This window comes from Rousettus aegyptiacus, unplaced genomic scaffold (assembly GCF_014176215.1).
Source record: "Rousettus aegyptiacus isolate mRouAeg1 unplaced genomic scaffold, mRouAeg1.p scaffold_m13_p_6, whole genome shotgun sequence".
NCBI classification, from domain to species: Eukaryota; Metazoa; Chordata; class Mammalia; order Chiroptera; family Pteropodidae; genus Rousettus; species Rousettus aegyptiacus.
In genome coordinates this window covers 14,170,874-14,195,320 of record NW_023416309.1, presented here as the reverse complement: position 1 = coordinate 14,195,320, position 24,447 = coordinate 14,170,874, and the positions used below count along the sequence as shown (strand labels likewise).

General features: G+C 33.3%; 1 protein-coding gene across 2 annotated transcripts in view; it reads left to right on the top strand.

The window, feature by feature from the left end:
- Positions 1–24,447, top strand: part of MCU (mitochondrial calcium uniporter) — a 149,851-nt gene that overhangs the window by 106,141 nt on the left and 19,263 nt on the right. For both annotated transcript variants that reach the window (XR_004951637.1, XM_036223772.1), the window contains one exon: positions 14,327–14,396. Coding sequence is in view for 1 of the 2 variants with exons in the window: in XM_036223772.1 (XP_036079665.1) it covers positions 14,327–14,396 (70 nt within the window). In the remaining variant the exon portion in view is untranslated. The remainder of the gene's footprint in view (positions 1–14,326; positions 14,397–24,447) is intronic.

Here is a 24,447-nt window from a genome sequence, read left to right as displayed (position 1 = left end):
AAGGAATAAAACAAATACGATATAACATACACCCCTACCAAAATGTCCAAAATTTAACAAAACTAACAATACCAGGTATCCACAAGAATGTGGAGCATCTGAAACTCTTAAACACTAGTAGTTATATATATATATATGTTGGTACTTGCCAGTTTGAAAAACTGGGCCCAATATCTGTTAAAGCTGAACATATGCATATCTAATGATCCAGCATTTCTACTCTGTGTACCCAAAGGATGCATAAATGTACCAAAAGACATATAAAGAACATTCACTGCAGTCAACTCTGGAAATAGCCCAAATTTCCATTTTGGAATCTTCATACAATGGATTCATGTAATGGATATATAGATATACAGCAATAAAAAACTAGCTCCTAATATACTCAACAAAATTAATTTAATAGATATAATGTTGAGCAACAAAAAACCAAATTCAAATTAATAAATGCTTTTTGGTTTTGTTAATGTGAAGTCCAGGCCTTTATCAGAAAATAAAATCTTGAGCTTTATTCTTTCCAGCTTCCATGAAAAACCTAAATGGACAAATAGTGTTTGCTGAAGACTGTTTAATGGGTAAGCAGTCCTATTTTTTTTTAATTATTTGGAAATTTTTGTAATACAGAAAATTATATAACAAATACTACCCTTAATTTAAATATTCATTGTTAAATTTGTTTCAGATATTTTTTACTAAGAAAATAAACAATAAATTTATGATACTTTACAAAGCTACCTTTATTCCCATCCCCAAACCCAAAACCCTTTCTCCCCAGAGGTAATTATATCCTTCCTATATATTTTAATATTTAACTATATTAAATATATTATTGTATGTAAATGTATATGAAAAATAAAATAATTTGTATGTATGTGTTTCTTTTAAATTTACATGTAGAGTACTGTAATTTGCATCTTTCAATTTACTTTTTTAAATCTTGAGATTCATAGCATGTGTAGATCTATTAGTTTTTAATTCTAAATAAACTTTATTATTGCACTTAATTGTTTATAATATTTATGCTATCCTAAATTATAATTTTGAAATCAAGCTGACTCTGCCCCCCAAAAAACTCGTGTAATATTATTTTAGCCCTCAAAGATTGACTTTACTCGGTTGTATTTATGATGATACAAATAGCTTCATCTTATATCAAAGAATAATATAAAACACAATTCTGTGTAATTACGTATATCTGCTATTATTACTCAAAGAACTGCATCAGAAATTTCTTTAAGAACTTTGTACTGGAAAATATTTTGCCTTTCCTGACAAGTTATGGTTTCCTCCCTTCTATTAATGAGAATTATCACTGATTGTGTTATCTTTTTGTCTTGAGTGCTAGGAGGCTATAATAGTTTTCTATTGTTACTCTAACAAATTGCCCTAAATTTTGTGGCTTATAAAAACAAAAATTTATTATCTTATAGTTCAGTTGTTCAGAAGGCAGTACAGGTCTTATAAGATTAAAACCAAAGTATCATCAAAGTTATGTTCCTTTCTGGAGGGTCCAAGGAAGAATCTGTTTCCTCACCTTTTGCAGCTTCCAGAGGCTACCCACTGGCCTTGGCCCCCTTCCACTAGCAACACCAAGGAGAGTCTTTCTCAGTTGTTCCCACATTGCCATCTCTCTGGTTTCTCCATACCCACATCTTCCTCTCATTGTTTAAAGGCCCCTGTGATGATATTGGTCCTGTCCACGTAATTCAGGATAATCTCCTTCTCTTAAACTACGTTTATTAGCCACCTTAATTCCATCTGCAAACTTCATTTCCCTCTGCCATGTAACATGCTGAAAAATTCTAGAGATTGGGACATGGATATTTGAGGGGAGGCATTATTATGGCTACCACAGAGGCTTAGAGCCAAATATGTAGTTGTGAAGGTTTCGATGGTCCACATACTCTTTTCCCCCATTCTTTGTTTTCTAGTATTTTGGTTTTTCTTGGTCCTGGTTTTTTATTTCAATTCCAGAATTTAAAAAAAAAATTACCACTATTGCTTGGTATGTGTTTGTGTTGCAGTTGCCCCAAATTCTTTGTAGAACAGACCAAAGACAAATAATTTTAAAAATTGGGCCCTGTGAATACTTAGAAAACTGAGAGGATGGTAGTGATAATGGTAACTTTGATCTCTCTCAGAGGTGGAGCAGACAGGGAGAATCTGCCAGTATCTCAGACTGTGAACTTGTGACTAGAATGGTTTGCTAAGAATAAGAAATTGGTCCCTATGTGATCTTTAAGCAGATGGAGAGATCAGCTAGAATCAGGCAGAATGGACTGAGAACCAACCATTCTGGGTTGAGTGTTTTCAATTTTGAACTATATATGAAAATTAACTATCTTAGGTGATCTTACTCTTTGTACTGCACTAAGACCTTTAATGACTATTATTCTTTTGTATTAATTTTAAATAATTGTTAATTATCTGACGTTATACCCTGAAACAACTTTAAGTATATTAAAAATCAAGCAAATTAAAATAAATCCCCTTCACTGAGATAGATAAAAAGAGGAAGAGATATCAAAATCTGTGTATTTATATGAGACCAGAGTGTTCAAGACAAATAAACTTTATGAATATTTTTATATCTTTAATTAATTGAAGGTAGACTATTTGTTCATGTGATATTCCCATTGGATAAAATCTGGAAGGACTGAAAGAACAATACACAGTTCTATTACTTGTATTCTAGATTGGGATTTACAATTAAAGCAGGACATTTGTTAGAAATACAGACAGCATATTCATTTTGTTTTTAATTGGGTAAAAAAAAATAAATGGAAAAAGAATTCTGAAAAAAAAACCAACTGCTTTGCTATTACTTTCTCTTTTTATGGTTTGGTCTTCTCGTGTTATAAGTCTTTACACTTACAGAACACATGGGAGGGTGGAGAGTGATTTTTATAGCAGCTGTTGTGTCCCTCTCGTTGCAAGGGAATAAAAAAGGCCTGTAGTTATTTATATTTGTGAGTGGTAACTACATTCTTTTTCATTATTAGCTGAAGCTAGAGCAAAACTGAAAATCACACAAGGACTACTTTTAGTTTGAAATTGTTTACTTCGTTAATAATAAGGAAGATGTTAGGTGACTTCTTACGACCACTTCTTTCTCCCCTTTTATTTTATCCTTAGCTAAGAAAAAAATTATATAAATCTGTAACTAAACAGAAAAATAAGGAAGTAACATGGGAGTGTATACTGAAATCTATGTAATGATTTTTTTCTTCTATCCTAGCCTTTCTTTTGTTTTTTAAAGGTTACAGAAAAATAAACTTATTATGTTTTGTTTTTAAAGAAGAGTAGAACCAGGGCATTGGGGTCAGTAAATATTATATTGTATATAATATGTACATATATAGCAAGAATTATGTGAATTTTTCCCCTCAAATTTATTTAGAAAAAATTTCAAACTTACAGAAAAATTGGAAAAGGTACAATGTACATTTTAGATTCTTCACCTAGATTTATCAGTTATTAATACTTTACTACATTTGCTTTATTTCTCTTGTTTACACACACATACATATATGTATAAATACATATTATTATTATTATTTATTATTTCCTGATTCATTAGACTGTGTCAGACATCTTAATCCTTACCTCTAAATGCTTCAGCCATATTTTTCTTAAGAACAATAACATTCTCCTGCTCCTGTACAAAATACAGAATCTGCTTTTACTTTTTCCTGAATCCTATTACCTGTGTTTTTATCAGCATTCAAGAACAAAGGAAGCAGTGAGAGGAATTATTAATAGCAGCCACCCACTTCCTAAGTTATTCACCACTATGCATCTTCTAGAAACCGAGTGTAAAAATGAAAGATAGAGGTTGATTTTTAAACCTAAACAAATATTAGGTAATTGATGGACAAGGCCTCTGTGCAGCAGTCCTCAACCTTTCTGGTACCAGGGACCTGTGCTCCTATGAGAATCTAATGCCTGATGATCTGAGGTGGAGCTGAGGCGGTGATGCTAGTGCTGGGGAGCAGCTGCACATACAGGTGAAGCTTCACTTGGTCAGCAGCCGCTGACCTGTGTGCAGCCATTCCCAACAGGCCATGACCATATGGGTCTAAGTCCAGGGTTTGGGGGCCTCTGCGTAGCATTAAAAGTAGACCCAGTTTCTTGAGATATCACATACAATTGAACCATTTTCTGAAATATGTATTGGGATTTATTTCATAAATTTGTAGACTTTCAGAGGTGGAAGGGCCTTACAATGTATGATGTATAACCTGTTCATTTTACAGATGAGAAGATAAGATTCGAGGTCACACAACTAGAGATGAGACTAGAATGTAGCTTTGCAAACTCATTGCAATATTCTTCCTGTTACGTCATCTTGTCTCCCCACAAGCCCTACCTAGTTGTTTATGCTGGTGTCTTGATAAATGAGAAATGTAAAATGTCTGAGACTCCTGCACATAACTAATGTACCCCCTTGAATATCATCTGGATGAACTTTAGCAACTTTAATGTGCATGTGCATATGAATTTCCTAGTGATTGTGTTAAAACACAAATTATAATTAATTGTGATGTAGAGCCTGAGAATCTGCATTGCTAACGTTCATCTGATGCTGTAGATACATGGACTACATTTTGAGTAGCAGTTATCTAAACAAGCACAGAAATCTTATAGCCCCCAGGCAATGGCAGAGTAGAAAAACTACAAAATTATTTATGTATAGAGAATAATATACCTGTTTCCTCATCATCAAGCCAAAGTAAAGTATTTCTAAAGTTTTTATTTTCCTGTATTTCCTTATTTATGTTACTTCACAGAAGGGAATTTGATTCCAATACATTAATTCATAGATGCAACACCCATTTCCCCAACAATTATTGAGATTCCACAGACTTTAATGGAACTATGGAAGGAAATAAGAATTCAATGATGAAAAGAACCATAACCAAATTGAACTGTTTATCAAAAAGAACAATCAATGACATTCCATTTTTACTCTCAATAAAAACATCTTTCAAATCAGCTACGTTTATTCATTTAACAAATACTTATTTAGAGTTCATACTCCCATGTAGTTTGCATTCTGATTTTATTCTTTTATACATATCTAAATCTGTATGTTGCTTTGAATTATGCAAATGATTGTTGAAAGATACAATGCTGGGTTTTATGGAACTATGGGTTCTTTAAATTAAGGATTTGGTATTTGGGTTTTTGTTGTTTAAAAATAATTAGCATTATATTTAGTGGCCATCTCAACACAGCATACAATACATTTATACCTATAGCAGCTAAAAATAAAATATTCATTTAATATATATAAGAAATTTGTACTCTGTTCTTCTACCAAAATGCTTATACTGCTATAACTACTATAAACTACTACTATAACTATTTCCTTGTTTCTCAGGATAGTTTAGCAGTAAAATAACAATTCCCAAGGGAGGGAAACTGGGACACAAAGCGAGTAATAAAACTTGTCAAAGATATTGAGATACAAGGAAGAAGAGACAAAGAAGACAACTCAAGTAAATATTTAAGCTTCTACTTTCTACTAATGGATGGGGCAGGGGGTATTAATATACAAAGAAATGAAGGCAGCCTTCAGTATGATCATTACTCTGAAGGGAAGGCAAGTATCTAAACGGATAATTAGAATACAGTGATACAAATGAAAACAGGTATGGGTGAAATCTGGGAGTGTAACAAGAGGGTTGTAAAGGAAATGGAGAATGTATTACATTTAAAAATGATAAACAACTAGAGATAAAATTCTTATTTCTGTAAAATAGAGGGATAGATAATATGAATCTAGATGAAGAATATAAAAGGATGTTCACTGTAAAATTCAATTTTGTTATATGTTGGGAAAGTTTCATAATAAAATGTTAGATAAAATGATAGTCGTGAAAAAACCAGGAAGGACAATATAGAGGGGCCACTGTTTTCACTTTTCTTATGAATAATGGAGTCTTAATAGAAGGAAAGGAACAAAACAGAAAAGAACTTTCCAATTCACTGTAGGAAAGGCAGGTTGTCACTAAAGGAAATCAAAAAATTCCTTGCTATGGTGTAATTAACATCTGTAATGAGACCCAAGAGCGTAAAGGGGCATCCATTAAGGAAAATGTAGTAACCATCAGGGTAAAACACATTCCAAATGTAGGTGTAGAATTGTCTCAAATACTAGGGATCTATACTATACAATGGTAAATATTGGACTCTGATTCTTGTACAGTACAAAACCATAGGTCATAATTTGGGGGTAATACCAAAATCTACAATAGAAACATCAATGAAGTTAATTTATACCAAGTTATCTTAATTTCATAAGGAGTGATGTCCTAGAAAAAACACTACTCGTTTCGATCTTAGAAACCTAGTTATTGATTTCAAAACCTAATGTAAGATAATTTGCTTTAATGACCATTTCTTGATACTGTTAAATGGATAAATATTTGTATTTATTAGAATAAGAAAACTTGGCATTTCATCAGTTCATATTATATTGAATGATATGATATACAACTAGTTGCAGTTAAGGTCTGAGTGCTCTGATTATTTTAGTCTTTTGCTAGAATTTTATGGCCAAGGTTTGCCTTGTATGCTTTTATACAAATTATCTTATTTGATCATCAAAGTACTGTGAGTTCAGTGAACAAATATTAATTTTAAAATAAACTTACTGATTATTTGAGAGCTCAATTTGATTTCCTAATTAGAAAACTGATGTTGAAAGATGCAACAGAAAGTCCTTCATATTGCCTTGTTTTTGTAGATAAGAAATTCTCTTAGAAATCAAAAGTATGTAAATTGAATCATGACTTGCATTATAAAATAATATATTCTAGTGGGAGAAATGTTGCTCATGTTCCAATAAAATGTAACAATTTTAAATAATATAGTCAAAAAGAAAATAATTTTCTAATATTAAACTATAACATATAATTTAACTCACAAAACAAACACCACCTTCACTTAAACTGTATCAGAAACTTTGTTTCCTTGATGAATTATTGAAAGAAGAATAAAATATGCCCTATATCTAGTCTAACCCTTTAAATGTTTTTTTTATGGTGGTATCTGAAGAGATTCTCTTAAAACTCAGATTTCTACCTTTAACATCATGAGGTGTGTATATTTTATGATATCTCTTTGTTTAGAGATAGTTGTGATTTTTGAAATGCATTATGTTTCCAAATATCTTACATTTCGACAGAACATTAGTCATTCAAGTATTGTTATGTTTATCTTGTCACTTATCCTTATATGAAATCAGCCTTGTGAAATAGTCAGTTTTGTTGTAACTGATGGTTGTTTTTAACTTAACAGATGAAGAAACCAAGACTTGATTTAAATTTAAGATCATAAGTTAGAACTGACCCAAGTCTTCCAACTACAGTATTTTCTCCCTTATATTCGATCTGGAGGGTTTAAAGCCACAGTGCTTATTTTACTATATTGGCAGAGCTGAAGTAGTGAAAAATTATATCTGATGTGATTCTTCATCAATTTTATTATAACAAGGTTATAGACAAAACTGATACCAAATTGTAGAAGCTGTTATAGGTGTGTCTTGACTTACACCAACTGAATAGTTATACACTATTATTGCCAGTATGCTTATAAACACTGGATTCTGGAAATAGGTCTGGCAAAGTTGTTGAAACATGGGTTCATTGGTATTAAAAAAAAAAACTTTTGGACTGTGTGTTGAAAGGATGCATTCTTGTAAGCATTTCATGTTATAAGGGAAATGTAACAAAGAGATATAATTTGACACATCTAAACTTGTGGTATAGTGAGGCTACTTTTAACAAAGTTTTAGCCATGGGCGAATATATAAATATAGTTATTTCATCTAAAGCTGTTAGATGTAGTTAACATAATATTGTTTGATATAGTTTGACACAGGTAATAAATATTTGTGTCCTATGAGATTAGGTCCTAAGAATTTCTTAAGTAAAAGAAATTGGGTTAATAAGGAACTACGTTTTTCTTTCTTTCTTCTATTTTTCCCCCCTACTTTGTTTTAATGTCTAACTGGCTATGAATATTTGGAGGTACTGACAGATTATTTAGACTTGACAGTCTTCTGAAGTTGCTGGCAGGAATATATTGCTGAGTTTGCTCTTCTAAACAGTGAAAGGTGAGTGTAGGAGAAGCTGTGTAATTTATGATAGTAGTAAAGAATTTCAAAGTAAGTTTTGACTTGAATTTAATAATTTGCTCTGAGGGCATGAAATGTCTTTATAATATGAAAGTTTTATTATTTTTATTAGCTTGAATCTTAGGACTTGGGAGAATAAAATTATAGTGTTTTATAGTATAACTCTAACCTACTAACACTAGCATTTTTCCTCTCCTGGGGTTAAGATTAAAAGGAAATGTCATAATGCCAGGGCAGATGTTATACTTTTATTTATCTAACTGCAAGCCCATTTTTCCTAGAAGTTTTCAAGTTACTTATCAAAGATGTGCACTATTTCATACCAAAAGTATAAACTCATATTTCCTTTTTAAGGGACTGTGTTGGCACCAAATCACCTTGTTCATTTTGCATTGATATTGCCAAATTTACTCTTTCTGTGATGATTTCTGCATGTTCTGAATATTTACTTTTCTAACCTTAATCTTTCCTGCCTATGAAATTTAAATATGTGACTAATACATGCCATGTGCCTGAATGTTTTTCTTTTTTAACTTCTGGTGTATTTTTTAAACTTTCAGCATCAGTCAAGTATTTATTCAAAGCTTCATTTTCCTGTGATCTATTAAGAATATCCAATTTAAATAACAAAATATATTCAATCTAGGAGAGTCATGGAATAGTTTAAAATAGCAATGCATCTTTGGCTTGAACACCTATCTATATTCCTCTCCATTTTTTCTTTGTTTTGCTTTGCTTGTTTTTATTGCCATATTTCTAAGAAAAAGGAAAGAACAAAATCATTTTTTATTTTTGTTTTTGTTTATCTTGGCCTTATTAGAAGGTTTAAATAAAGAAAAGGACCTATAGGTGTTTTATTAGAAGCTATAAATAAAGAAAAGGACCTATATGTGTGTTTGTGAACACTTAATAAGTAATACTTTATAATTTCCAGTGTCATTGTAGAAGTGACTGGGAAGAACTTTGGAAAAATGAATTATCTCAAAACTAAGAGGCAGGCTTCTATAGCAAGAGTCAGCAAACATTTTGATAAATGGCCAGATGCTAAATAGTTCAGGCTTCATGGGCCATATGGTCTCTGTTGGAACTACTCAACTCTCCTTCAACTGCACAACTCCTTAATTCTGCCATTATAGTATGAAAGTAGATGAATGGACTATAGATAATAAATAAAAGAATGGACTTGGTTATGTTCCAGTAAAACTTTATTTACAGAAACTGGTGGCTGAGCTGCCAACCCATGTTCTATAGCATCCTGACAAATAATATTCATAGACAACCATATGTTTATGTAATTCTCTGTCCCACAAAAACCTCTTTTATTATTACTGAGGATAATTTGTAAAATCATGGAGGACCAAGGACTTCCTGTTTTGAAATGGCCTAGTAGATGTATCCTGAAATATTTTCAGGTAAAGCGATAAGATGATTGGGATTTCCTTTAAGGATACTCTGTGGGAAAAAAATTGGGTAGATATAGATGAACCAAGTTTGACAAAATGTTGGTAAATATAGAAGCAGGTGATGGATACATGGAAGAAATTCATCACACTGTTCTCTGTTCTCTGTATGTTCGAAAATGTCCACATTAAAAAGTTATCACTTAAATAAATAATGGCATGGTAAAGGGCCATTTTCTTGAAGTCAGGTTAATATAGGAAGGATAATATGAAACAGAAATACAAGCTCCATGTACAGCACAACCAGAGAGATTTCTGCATTCCCAAAGCACAATATATGAAGAAAAGCTGCCAGATCCAGTGAATGTCAAGTAGGTGTGTGAGAAGACCCTGAGAAATGACACCTATGGTTACAGATCTCAACAAAGTCCAGAGATCTCAGTCTCCAAAAGAAGTGGCTGGCCTCAGACTTCTCCAAAGCAGCATTTAACACTAGCACTTTACTTATGAAATGCTCAAAGAAAGGTTAATTTAAGAATTTTATATCAATCCAAATAATCATTCATTATAAAGGCAAATACAGTTTTTAACATGCCAAGTTTCAGAGAATTTAGCTCTCATGAGCCCCATTTCTACAGGATGAAGTTCACCCAATCAAGAAAGTAATGGAGGAATTACAGCTAAAGTATTGTAGGAAGCATAGAGTCCATGGATCTGTAAAATTAAAGACTAAAACAAATGTGAAGGTTAAGTTTTACATGGCAGAATGTAAAATGTTGTTTAAAACCTTGACAATGTAGTAATGCTATAACAAAAAGTGGAAGAGGGAGGAACAGAAATGATGTAAAGTGGTATAAACCTCATGTTTTATAACAGGCTGTCAAAGGTGTAATTTAAAATCAATAAAACCAATAAAAGAGGTAGAGGTATGGGAGTGGGGAGGTATGTAGCTTGGTAGATGATTGATAGGTAGGTAGGTAGGTAGGTAGGTAGGTAAATAGGTAGGTAGGTAGGTAGGTAAATAGGTAGATAGGTAGGTAGGTAGATAGATAGATAGATAGATAGATAGATAGATAGATAGATAGATAGATAGATGATACATACATACATACATACATACATACATACATAGACAGACAGAGACAGACAGAAACTAAGAAAAATAATTAAACTGAATGGTAGAGGAAGGGAAAAAAGAAGCATAATTATATGAAGTTCATCATTACTCATAGTAGAGATAGGAAATAAATATATCAGGAATACCTATTGATGGTATTGCCATTTTAAATTGAGCGGCTGGAGAAGGAAAGGGAAATTTGAGCAAAGATTTGAAGGAAGTGAGAGAGCCTGATGATTATCTGGACAAACAGTATTCTAAGCAGAAGTTAAGCTGTTGCAAAAGTCCTGAAGAAGAGCATAGCTGGTACATACAAGAAGCAGAAAGACTTTAGAGAAGCTAAAGCAGAGTGATTAAGAGGGGTAGTGATTGGAAATACGGTCAGAGATAAAAAGGGTATCAGAATACTGGGCCTTACAGGCAATTAAAAGAACTTAGACTTTTACTCTGAAAAAAACTACTAAAACAAAAAAGTAAACCTTCTATTTTATGAGAAATATATGTGTAACTAAAACAAAGCAAGCACAAATCATTCAGGAAATCTTTTAAGAGGATAAAGCAGCAATAAAAAAGCATAAAATTTTCATAGCAGAAAATTTGATGACTGAAAGGAGATTAAATATGTGTTATATTAATAAATCTAGGCTAAACCTTACTATTAAAAGATCCCAGATTGGATCACAAAACTAGTGTTTTTCCTAAAACAAAGACACTCAAAAAGAATAACAAAATTAAAAGACAGGCAAAGACATAACTTGCATATGCAACCAAAAAATGTAAGGGTCATGATCTTAATATCGAACAAGACAATACAAAAAGCATTACGTTAGTAAAAAGGGCAAACAAGATCTGTATGAAGAAAACCTTAAAATGTTTACCAGGGACACAAATACTTAAATGAAAAGGGTTACAGGGTTCTTGGGTAAGAAGATTCAAAATCATATAGGTGTCAGTTTCCCTTATGTTAATATGGGAAAAAATTTATGTGGAGTTAATATCTCAAAACAAAACACTAGCTAACTATTGAGCACTTACTCTATGTCAGGCACTGTTATTATTACTCATTTAGTTCTCACAGTGACTTTACATGGTAGGCGACAGTATTACTCTGTCCATTTTCAGTGAAGAAACTGAGGCACAAAGAGGTTACTGAACTTGCCCAAGGTTTGCAGTTAGAGTAAGGTACTAAATCAGAATCTGAACTCAGGAAGGATGATTACAGACTCTGTGCTTTTAACCACTGTGCAGTATTGCTTCTGAACCTACTAGGAGTGTGTGTGTGTGTGTGTGTGTGTGTGTGTGTAACTAGATATATTAACTCTAAAGTTCATATGGCAAAAAAAAAAAAAAAGAAAAGCAAGAATAGCCAGGAGTAGTAAGGGGAAACTAGCCCACCTTACCCAACATTAAAATATATTATAAAGCTGGACTTTTGAAACAGTGTGATTACTAGGACATGAGCAGACAGATTATTAGAATAGAAATTCAGAAAAAGATCCAAATTCACATAGGTATTTGGAAAATTAAAAGGTAGCATTTCAAATAAAAGGGGAAAGTGTATTCAATATTTGGAAAGTGTGTTATCATTAGAGGGACATTAGCTGGGTTTCTTCTTAACTTTGGCTAAAATTAATTCATAATGAATCAAATATTTAAACATAGAAAACTAAACTGGAAGAAATTATGGAAAATTTTTATAATCTCAAAGTAGGGAAGGCCTATATATATGACATAGCCCCTTAAACCACAGAGAGAAGATTGATAAATTTGACTTTTTTATTTGGCAATGTCACAGGTAAACAGTATTTATTTTACCATATTGTAATTAATATTTTTTGTATAAGACTGAGGATTTATGCATATTTTTATCTGTCCAAGTACTACCTGTATTCGCTTTCCTATGAATTGATAATTTACATCCTTTACCACTTTTTTTGAATTTCATTCTTGGTCTATGAATATTATTTTGTAGAAGTTCTTTAAATATTAGGAAAATTAGCCTTTGTCAAAAAAATGTTACAAATTTTTCCTATTTTTTTACTTTGTTAATGGTGTTTTTGTATGCGCACAATTTTCATGTTTTAGAGTCAATATTAGGTGTAAAAGACAATTTTTTACTTAGTTTTTGTACTTCTGAATTTTATATCATATACTTGCTTTGTCTACTCAAAAGAAATAAATTTTTTAAATAAAATCATATTCCTAGAAAATATCTAGATGGTCTAGCCCCTAATGCTATAGCTGAGCAAACTGCGAAGCACAGAGGACAAGACTGAGGCCCTGTGTGTTTTCTACAGAAGATGATTAGCAATATTAAGGCCTGGATTTTAATCCTGATATATGACTCTTCCTAAGTTATTTTCCTTTTCTGGATCTCAGTTTTCTCATTTGTAGAATAAGTGGTAGGATTCATCTTTTATCTTCCAGCATTAGTTTCCAAACTGATTCATAGAGCCCAAGGATTCTTTGAATCCTCTTACGGAGCTGAAGCAGAAGATTGGGATTGTAGAATTTGCCAACACACCAGTTTAACCAGAGCATTCCTGAACCTCTCAGTATGATGGGGTTTAACTAAATGTTTTGAAACTCTGTAGTAAAGGGGTCATATATATTAACTTAAAAATTCTTAATGCTGGTGTCAAAACACATTAACATGTCGATATCGACTGTGAAGTAAATTCAAGTAATTTTAAATGATTATTTACATTTTTTCATAAATGCTAGTCTCACATTTCTGTAGGCTCTCTTAAGTTGGAAGGAGGTAAGAGATAATGATATTTAGAGAAAGCATGTAAAGTGTTACATCCCTAGTTGTGTTAAGGTATGCATTATCATAGAGTCCTGAGTGATATTTCTTTGAGCTGATGGAGTGGAATATATTTGGCTCTGAGGTTGATACATTAGTTTTTAGTCTGAGGTTGATACATTAGTTAATTCCTTCCTTCCTTCCTCCTCTAGTACTTTTTGGGGCTAGGAAAGTAAAAGGTACAAAGGGATAAATTAAGCATTTGGCAAGTCAGAAACATATTCAGAATTATTTCTGAGTTTTAGTTTAATCATGAGAACCTAAATTTCAGACCTAAGTGCACAATGACACTATTCTTTGAAGAAGTAGTAAAAGCTGATATGAGTGCGAATGATTCCCTTCTAACAGTCAGAAGATAGCAGTGATTAAAGGACTCAAGGGATGAGGTTGCCTGACCAAGTTTTTTTTTTTTTTTTCAAAAATGAGAGTGAACAGAAAGACCAGATATTTACCCAATAACAGAAAATTCATGATACAACTACTTAATAACTGGTTATACCTAGTAAAGACATGATGGAAATGCAGGTCTAAATGCCAGCAAGAGGAAGAAGCAAGAAAGTTTAGTTTATGCTTACTGGCTCTTAAAACCAATATCAAGTGTTTTAAAAAGTAGATGAAGAAACCATTTGTGTGAAGTGTGTATGTAAATGTGTTTGTTATAAAATCTTGAAAACAAACCAAAATTTTCATTACTATTACCAGAGTGATAAGAGTTTGAGAGACTTTTCTTTTATCTGTATTTTTAAATGTTTCTACAAAGAATATATTAGGTAATCAAAAAGCTATTTATTATATACACACACATGCATATAACATTTGTTATTCTGTCCTAACTGTAGATGTCTTTTTGAATTTTCTAGGTTCACCAGAGGCTTTCTTCTTGGCAGAATTTGGGAGTTGTTTATTGCAGCACTGTTGTGCCCTCTGATGGTGAGTTTTGGCAAATCTATTTTTTATGTCTAATTTTTTTCCCCTCACTGTTTTCCATTCCCTAATCAATATATAAATTTACAAATCATACTCTTTCACTTAAAATTGACTTGACGTCGGCAAGAGAAAGGAAGTACTAGGGAAGAGAAATAAAATTTGAATGAGAATCTAGTGAACTCAGAGGAGAAATCAGTAAGAAAAACTAATAGACCCATCAAGTTTTCATAGATCATGGAATATTACTACCTGGTTTTAAAACCTGGGACATAGTTAATGTGAAGATCACAGAAGTACTATCTTTGGTATTTCATAATCATTGGGTCTTCATACTATGGATAATGATCAAACACTCCAGCCTGACAAACAATTCAAAGTCTGAGGCCTCCTGCCCTTACTTTTCTTTTCTTCCCTTAGGCTCAGGGATGTAATACTCTTCTTTGATGTAGAAAAGAATGAACAGATGCTTGGTCCTTTATAAATGTCCATGATGTTGCAGACTGACAATAGAATCTCAGTTTTGATTGTTTTTACAGTAGTGGAGATGTTTACTACTCTTCTTGTCATTTCTCTTACCCAGTATTGCACATTTACAGTTTAGATTGTTTGCTTAGGGTTGGCTATTAAATATGTTTCCTCTGTGTATAAAGTTTAGTGTGATAGAACTCTAATTTCAACCTTATAAACGTTAATTCATAGGTAAAGCAACCATCGAAAGAGCATCCTGCAAGGTTAAAGACACCTGAAACTGAAGAAACCCCAAATGAACTGTGAAAGTTCTAGGGTCCACTGTATTTAATCAGTATAGATATTTGCAGTGTTATCAGAACCCCCTCCCCAAAGCTGTTTAATTATCTGAATGTATGGTCAGTGTGTTCATATTTGCTAAAATCCTCTAAACTTGGGAGGAGGGTGGCACCACAACACACAGTTCACTCCATAGCAGACAATTTGAAGAAATCAGTTTCCAATTCAATAAAATAAGTTATATCCAAATTTTTTATGTATAAATTGTTTGAAATTTTTTTCAGGAAATAGGGATAAGGAAGGAATCTATATTTCATCAGATTCCACATTTCACCACCAGAAATTAAAGTGGGCTAAGAGTCGATGTTTAATGACTTTCACAGCAGAACCATCAAAAACAATATTCTTAAAAAGTAAAAGGAGTTAGACCACTATATTAGTGAAGCATTTCATTTTTACAAAAGCAAAATAAAATCTTTAATTTCCAATAGAATGAGTAGATGAATGAAAGGAAGGAATGGGATGACCTTTTACTTCGCACAAATATTTGTGAGAAATTATTTTCATAAACTGATTTTAAAAGAACCAGAATTACAAAAGATATATAGGCTGTACAACTATTCACATAAGACTAATAATACCATATATTAAAAGATGACTTATGAAATTTGTTTTCACAACTTTTATCATTTAAGCCTCATAATAACATCACAGTTTTTTACATAGTTATACAGAGATTCTGTTGTACAAATACTAACTCGCCTGAAGTACACAATGAATATGCAGTTGATTTGATTAAAATTAATTTATACTACTGGTTATAAAGACCCAAACAACTGAATTTATCAAACTACTGAAGTTATGATTATATAATTGGGCTTTCTAATATTGATATGGGAAGATATTTTCGACATAAATATTTATGTGTTTTTCAAAATGAATATACTTCAAATGATGTTAAGTGACAGATTTAGTATATTTAATATATTTTAATTTAAAGATATTTTTATTTATTTTACATATTTAAGTACAGTCTTCTGAGATTATTGTGAAGCAAGCAAATTGGTTTATACATGTTAATTATAAATTCCAAGGGTTTTTTTTTTTTTGCCATTATGTATAAGGAATGGCCTTACTATTGCCTAAATAATATTTAGTTTATTATATTAAATTATAATCTTAGTTTAATATATAATAATTTAATGAAAAACATGGAATTTTGGAATTATATTTATAAAGATAGAAGTGTTTATTAAAACTAAATTATTTGAAGGTATCTAGGCATGAAACTAGTTTGAAAAAATGTGTAAGAGAATAAACTTTATTGAAGGACATGAAAGAAGATAGGAATAAATGAAGAGTTATACCATGTCAGTGAATATGAAGACAACATTGTAAAAGTTGTCAGTTTCTTCCACATGAATTCATAAATAAAGTGCACTGCAATGCTAATCAAAACCCCAAAAGGGAATGATGAACTTATTTTAAAATTTTTATGAAAGAATAAAAACTGTACACATTAAGATAAATTCGAGGTAGAAAAGGTGGAAAGGTTTACATAAACCACAAATTAAAATATATTTCTAAAACCATAATAATCAAAACAATAGAATCAGGTAAAACTTTATTATCTATATGGAAATTTGGCATGATAGAATTAGCATTGTAAGTCAGAAGATTGGGCAGACTGTTCAATAAATGATTCTTACCTTACAAAAATAAATTACAGATGGCATAAGGAATAAAAAGTGGAATATAACGTTCTAAAAGGAAGAAAAAAATTGGCCAAATTTGCATCAGAAACTAAAATCATTGAGGAGTGCTGTTCTCTTAGCCTTTTTATAACAGGAAAGAAAAAATTTTTTCAATGGATAAACTGTAGTCTATTTATTATAATGAAATTATACATAGGACTTTAAGTGAATGACCCAGAAATATGATTCAATTCAGATAAATCTCGGAGCATTATTGAGTATAAAAGCAAATTGTAGAAGGTTGTATATGATGAGACCATTTATGTAAAGTCTAAATACATGCAAAAACCATGCTGCGTATAGTTATTTAATACTGTGTTGCAAATTACAACAATAATTAGGGGTTTAAAACAATAATAATTCTTATCTCCCATTTCTGTGGATTCTGAATTCAGGAAAGATTAGCTGGGCTATTTGGGGTCTGGTCTCATGGAGTTGTAATCCTATGTCAGCTAGGTCTGCAGTCATCTGAAGGTTTGACTGGGGCTGGAAGATCCAGTTCTAACGTAGCTTACTAAAATAGTTGAGAAGTTGGTACCGGCTCTTGGTGGGAGGCCCCTCTTCTTCTCCATGTTGGCTTTTCCATAGGGCTGCAGAGCTGTCCTCATGATATGACTACTGGCTTCCCCCAGAGCAAGTGATCCAAGAGAGTAGGACAGAAGCTAACAGCCTTTTATGGCATAGCGTCAGAAGTTATACACCATTATATCTGCTGTATTCTCCTGCTTATACAGACCAGCCCTGACTTGATGTGAGATGGGACCACGCAAGGATCATTTAGAGCTATCTCAGAGGCGGGCTACCACAATACTACAGATTATATATTGGGGTGGGGGAGTGTCTGTGTGTCTCTGTGTATTTGTCTGTGTATCTGCCTGTATGTATGTATGTATGTATGTATGTATGTATGTATGTATGTGTGTGTGTGTGTATATGATGGATGGAAATGATAAACACCAAATACCACTTCAGGATAGTGGTTTCCTTTGGAGAAATAAAGATTGTCCTGATTCAGTGTGGATAACTTTTTGAATGTGAGCAAGACTGGAATGAGGTAAGGAGTCCCAATACAGTGTAGCTGATATCAGAAAAAGGTAGTGGTGGCCTGGACAAAGATGGGGTAGTAGAGTGAATTAGATTAGAAATTTTAGAAAATAGAATGAAAGGATATGCCGACTGATTAGATATGAGGAATGTCATGTTCTGGCTCTAAGAGTAGTCAATGTAAGAAACATCCAAACCTGTAGAGAATTTTATGAGTTTATTTGAGCCAGGCTATTGATAATTGCCCAAAAGCAAAATCTCAATGGATTGAGAAAATGCTCCAGAGAATAGCAGTTTTCCAGCTTATTTTATACTTTAGAATAAAAAGAGAAAATGTAAGGAGGGTTACATGAAATCCATTGGTGGTAGATTAAGGAGGTGGGAGAAAGCAAAACAAGGAAACCTCTGGGATTGGATAAAACGCAAAATGGAGAGACACATACTTTTTTTACAATGGTGAGTACAGGACAGGGAACATTTATAGTACATAGAGATGGTCTGCGGGCAACAAAATAACAAAGAGGGGTTCTGTGGTGCTCAGGTGCCTGCCTTGAGTCTGGAAAATTTTACTGTGACATTTCAAAAGTATGTTACTTTGATGCAAAAAGACAATAGATAGGCTTATTTAAGGTAAAGATTGACCTTTGTCAATGAAGCTACAGGCCTAGAAAGTGACTACCCACCATGACCCACTTTTAGTTAGAAACTTTTATGTTAGACCATCCTATGTGGTTACTTTCAGTCTCTGAGTTTGTAAGGCCTTCCCTTCAGGCCTCTCTTGAGCTTGTCAAGTTTAGTATGTGGCCTCTTTTTCATCCACAAAGTAGTCAAGGATATCAGACAATTTTCTGGATTGGGCAATAGTTCTATAGTGGTAGTTGTAAGGTTCGGCCGCTCAACACAGAGAGACTCAGGAATAACAGGTGTCCTTTATTGAAAGAGAAGCGATCCTGGGCAAGGTCCTCAGATCAGGCACGTTGGCCAGAGAAGTCGGGTCAGGGCAGGGTTTTAAGGGTCGTGTCCAGGAAGGGGAAGATTCAAAAAAGGCAAAAGCATAGCGTGGGGCTCTTTCATTGGTGCAGAGGTTTGGTGCCACAAGTGCCCGCAGATCGGTCCATGAGCCTCAGGTGGCTAGCAGATTGGTCCATGAGCCTCAGGTGGCTAGCAGGCACGAGCTAGGGGTGGGGACCTGCCCTTAGGGTCTTTTCTGGAAGCACTGGCCTTACAGTAGTGTTATTGACTGAAATGAGAAATGTCAGAGATGGGTGGGTTTGGGAAGATTAATTTAATTTTAGGACTTTTGAGTTTCGAGTATACCTATGAGAAACCCAGTTGTCCAGTAGACAATCGAATATAAGTTTGAAACTTCAGCATTTAGATGGTAACTGACACTTTGGAAGAATATGAGATTGTCTGGAGAGTATGTGGATTGAGAAGCACAGAGGCCTAGGACAAAGTACTTAGAAACTTGTAAGGGATGAATACAGTAAGAGCCTATGAAGGAGAATTAGAAGGTATAGACAGAAAGGTAAAAACCACCAGGAGAGTGTGGAAAAAGGAAAGATTTTTATAAAGTGAAGGAGTGGTTAAAATCATTAGATGCTGCTAAAACAAATTAGGGCTGAAATTCCTACTGAATTTAGCAACCTAATGTTTTATGTGACTTAAGAGAAAACAATTTTTTAGTCAGACTGATGCAGGACAGGGCAAATTTCTTGTGTGTGGGAGGAGACCAAGCCCTGCATGGAGAGAAGAGGGTCTTTTGGCAGTGAGTGTAAAAAGAATTCAACACGCACGCCAAAGTTGGAGTCAAAGGAAAGTTTATTAGAAAAGGGATAACACTCCACAGACAGACAGTGGTCTCCTCACAGAGGCAGAGACTGAGAGAGACAGTGAGAGACAGAGTAAAGGAACTGAGAAGGACTCAGGGACAGAGACAGTAGGACAGAAGGACTGTGAGAGACAGTAAAGGAACTGAGAGGGACCCTGAGTGTTCAGGGAATTCAGTTTATATGTCATTCTTTAGTTCCCATTTCCTTTGATATGGACATAAGAAGGAGAAGAGTGTGTAGCTTGAAAAGATAAGAATATGTAGAGTGAAAAGCCTACTGGCAGTTCCAAGCCTTTAATCCTTAGGTTCCCTGAATTTTAGCCATAGGGGATGACTCTTGGTTCCTGTTTCCCCTTCACAGATGTCCCCATGGGTTGTTAGCAATCCTTGCAGAAATCTTCCTTTGTTCTGAAGGTGTCCTCTTGGCCTGGCTGCAGGACTGATCAGCATATTGCAGTCTCTGAAAGTAGCTTGATTAACATTTTAATTCTCTTGCCTCCTCCCTACATTAAGATAATGAGCTTCACAGCCATTTCACATTGGGTTAAACCGTATGACCTTAGGACCATCTTCTAACCTTGCTGGACTTTATTAGTCTTAGCTGTTAAAGAAGGGCATTAATCTGTATCATTTCTCTGGTGCTTCTAACACTAAAATTCTTTGATTATATTTCACATTCTTGATGTAGAATATTACAGAAAGGGGGGAGAAAAGAAACAGATGATGGCTGTTGTGGTGTGATCAGATCTAAGACCCATGGAGCCAATTGAGATGAATTGTGAGCCTTTATTTGCGGCTGGCGACTGACTCTCTACCACTCAGGGTTCGAAGAGATCAGTCCCGAGCCTCTAGAGGGGATAGCTTAAAAAGCCCCAAAACCCCCTCTAGCAAGCAAGCAAATTTACAGAAGCAGAGGCTGGCTTCTTTACACAGGATAACTACACACTTAACATTAGCATATCTTTGCACAGAATATCTCCTAGAACTACACTCTATTTAACATTAAACAATGGAAGGAGAATTTGGCCATTTGAAAATTCTCCACCCTTAACAATGGCAAGATCATAAACCATCTCATAAAGGTAGGTCTAAGTAGCTTTGCAGAAAACACCTCATAGATGCTTCCTTATTGTACCTGTTCCCTTTCAGAATAAGTCCTTAAGATATATACAGTCAAGAGCATAAGATGATATATTTTAGAGGACATTTTGCCCATTATTTTAAACACCAATAAATGTCTTCCTATGAATTTTTATAAGCATTTTTTAACAATTGGATAAATAACAAGTATTTGTATTTTATGACTTTTTTATACTTGATGCCCCAAAGGCATTTTTTTTTTAAATGTATTCCTTCTTTTACCCCAAATGTCTTGTTTTCCATGCTCTTCCTTAGTCAGGAAAATTCCTTGCCTTTTTATTTTTATGCCTAAATCTGTTGTCATGTTCTGTCTTTCAGGATTCGTATTGGATGCCCCATATTTCTAGGTTACTTTGAAGCACACTACTGTAGAACAGATTATTACTTATTTTATTGAAATGGAAATCAAAGCAAAAGATTTAAAAAAAAAAAAACTCAACCCAAGTCACTTGATAAAATTTACACTTAAAAAGAATATTTGTCTAAAAAAATAGTAGCTGACAACTCTTATTAGCTTGTAAATGCCCATTGTGACTTCACTACAACCAGCAGCTATTTTATATATTGTTAAACTTGAGGAATTTGGTAATTGTTCTTTTTTTGGTTACAAACCAAGAAAACTAACATTTACATTACAAACTAGTGTGTGGGAAAGAAGGAGACCTAGGGATTTCTTTCAAAAGCAGTATTATAATAAAGGTTTATCAGTTCTGAAATGTAATGTTCCTGCAGAGTTCCTCAAAGCTTTCATATTTCATTCCTTTGAAAAGCTTCATGATCTTTAAAGAAAAAAGTTGAAGTGGGTGCAAAAGACCTTAATTATTTTCTGTTGACTTTATCTCAGCTATTTTAAAACAGTAACCCCTAAGCTCTTACCTGTGAAAAATGTTTTAGTGAAATTTTCCATACTTTTTGTGTTTAAGATTCATAGATACCTATCTTTTATTTAAATTCAACACTGTCTACTTTTTTGAAATCTGAGTTTAAATAGTTTTTTTCTCATATAGAAAAAGAATAATTGAGGAAAAGAATACCAGGTGAACACGTTAATCACCTTTTATGCCATAATATGCAAGTAATTTTATGAGCTTATCATCATTACTGCCTATAGAAGAGATAGGAATATTCATTTTAGTGTCTCTGACTTTGAGGAAACACTAGATTGCTAAGGAAATGACAAAAATTTCAAATACCTTTAGATATTGAAAACTTTAGATAGCACATGCTGTATATTAAGTTCATCTTACTATTTTTGGCTTCTTCCTTAGAAACGTAGATGACCCTTTTGTGAGGAATAAAGAAGTAGAGATTTTTGACTTTGCTTCTTTTTAATTTTTATGTAAAAATTCAAATCACGCGTCCACAAAGAGTTAACTACCATGGATATTGCTGCTCTCCTGTCAACAACTAGAACGCCAGAGAAAATATGTGAAACAACTGTTTTTTGACATTGGACAGTGATCTCTGAGAGAAGAGAAACAGATGAGATTAACCCCACATTTCCTCAGTTCACAGCCTGAGGCTTCGGCTAAATTCTAAACCATAAAACCTGGTGGGAACAACTGCCAAGGAAAACAATTACCAAGAGCTGTAAAATGAATAATTCTCAGTGCTCACACAGGGAAAGAAACCTTTTGACTTCTCTCCAGCCAGAGAGGAGAGACCTCACTAAATACAGGAACATTCAGTAGAGCCTCCTAAAAGAACCTTCAAATAAAGGATTTTCTAGATCTATCCTAATAGACTTTTTTAAAAATCCAAAAGAATTAAAGTAATATGCGAGTAACTTAACTATACAAGATCCAGCATTTAACAATGTAAAATTAACAATGTCTAACCTCTAGCAAAAATTATTAGGCATCTGAGAAAGCAGGAAAAGAACCAGAAGAAAAATCAGTCAATTGAAATAGACCTAGAAGTTACTAGATGATGACATTAACAGACAAGGATTTTAAAATAGTTATTATAAATATGATCCTTATATTTAGAGGGGTTAAGGAAGACATAAGCATAGCAAGAAGAGAAATAGAAGATATAAAAATAAACAAAAGGAACTTATAGAGGCGACATATATCTGAAGTGAAAAACAATAAAGATGGAATTAACAGCAGATGAAACATTACTGAAGTAAAGATCAGCGACACTGAAGTACATAGCAATTAAAACTATCCAGAATGAATCTGAGGGGGGAAAACCTGAAATGTCTGAAGAGAGCCTCAGTGCCCTGTAAGACTGTACCACATGGTCTAATAAAAGTGTAACCGGAATCTCGAAAGAGGGGTAGGAGATAGAAAAAAATATTTGAAAAATGGCCACAATTCCTCCAAATTTGATGAAAACTATGAGCCCTGAGATCTAAAAAATTTAACAATTTCCAAGCAAAATAATCATAAAGAACACTATAGAAGGAACATTATAATCAAATTGTTGAAAACCAGTGACAAAGAGAACATATTAAAAGTTGCCAAAGTTAAAAAGATATATTACATACAGAGGAACAAAGATAAATATATACACAAATTTATCATATACTGTGCAAACCAGAAGACATAAGTTTTTTAGAGTACTGAAAGGAAAAAAATGTGTCGACCTAGAATTTTTTACACACCAAAAATGTCTTTCACAAATGTCTTTCAAAAACGAAGGTGAAATAAAGACTTTTTCAGACTTGCCAAAGCTGAGAGAATATATTGCCACACTCAGAAAGGTTTGAGGAAGTTCTGGCATAAGAAAAATAATACCAAATGGAAATGTGGATCCATACAAAAGGAATAAGGAACACTAGAGGTAAAATATGTGTGTAACTGTAAAAGATCTTTTTCCTCATCTTAAAATTTCTTTAAAATATAACCATTAAAAAATTATGCATTATATGGTTAATAACAGAGAAACAAAATGTATGAGTACAATAGCACAAAGCAGGGGGAGTGGAAGTATATTGTTGTAGCATTCTCTACACTATACCTAAAAGTAGCATGATATTATTTGAAGGTTAAATGTGATAAGTTAAAGATGTATGTTATAAACCTAAAGCAGGTTTCAGCAAATTCAACAGGCCAAAGCCAGCACACTGCTTGCTTTTGTAAATAAAATTTAGTGGAACACAGCCAAGTCCATTTGTTTACATATTGCCTACGTCTGCTTTTGCACCATAGTGCTGACTCTGTAGTTGGAAGAGAGACCTTATGGCCCACAAAGCCTAAAATATTTATCATCTAGCTCTTTACAGAAAAAGTCTGCCAACACCTGCTGTAGAGTAGCCCCTAAAAACATAACAAGGTATAGTTAATAAGCCAATAGTAGAGATTAAACATAATCATAAAAAATGATTCAGTTAATCTAAAGGATGGATGGTAAGAGTAGAGGAAAGGTAGAAGAAAGAACAGTTAGGTCAAGAAATTAAGTAGCAAGATAGACTTGTACACAATCATGTTTAGAATTTATTAAATGCAAATGATGTATACACTTTAATCAAAAGGCAGAGATTGTCGGATTGGATAAAATAGCAAGACACAACTATATGCTGTCTACAGGAAAC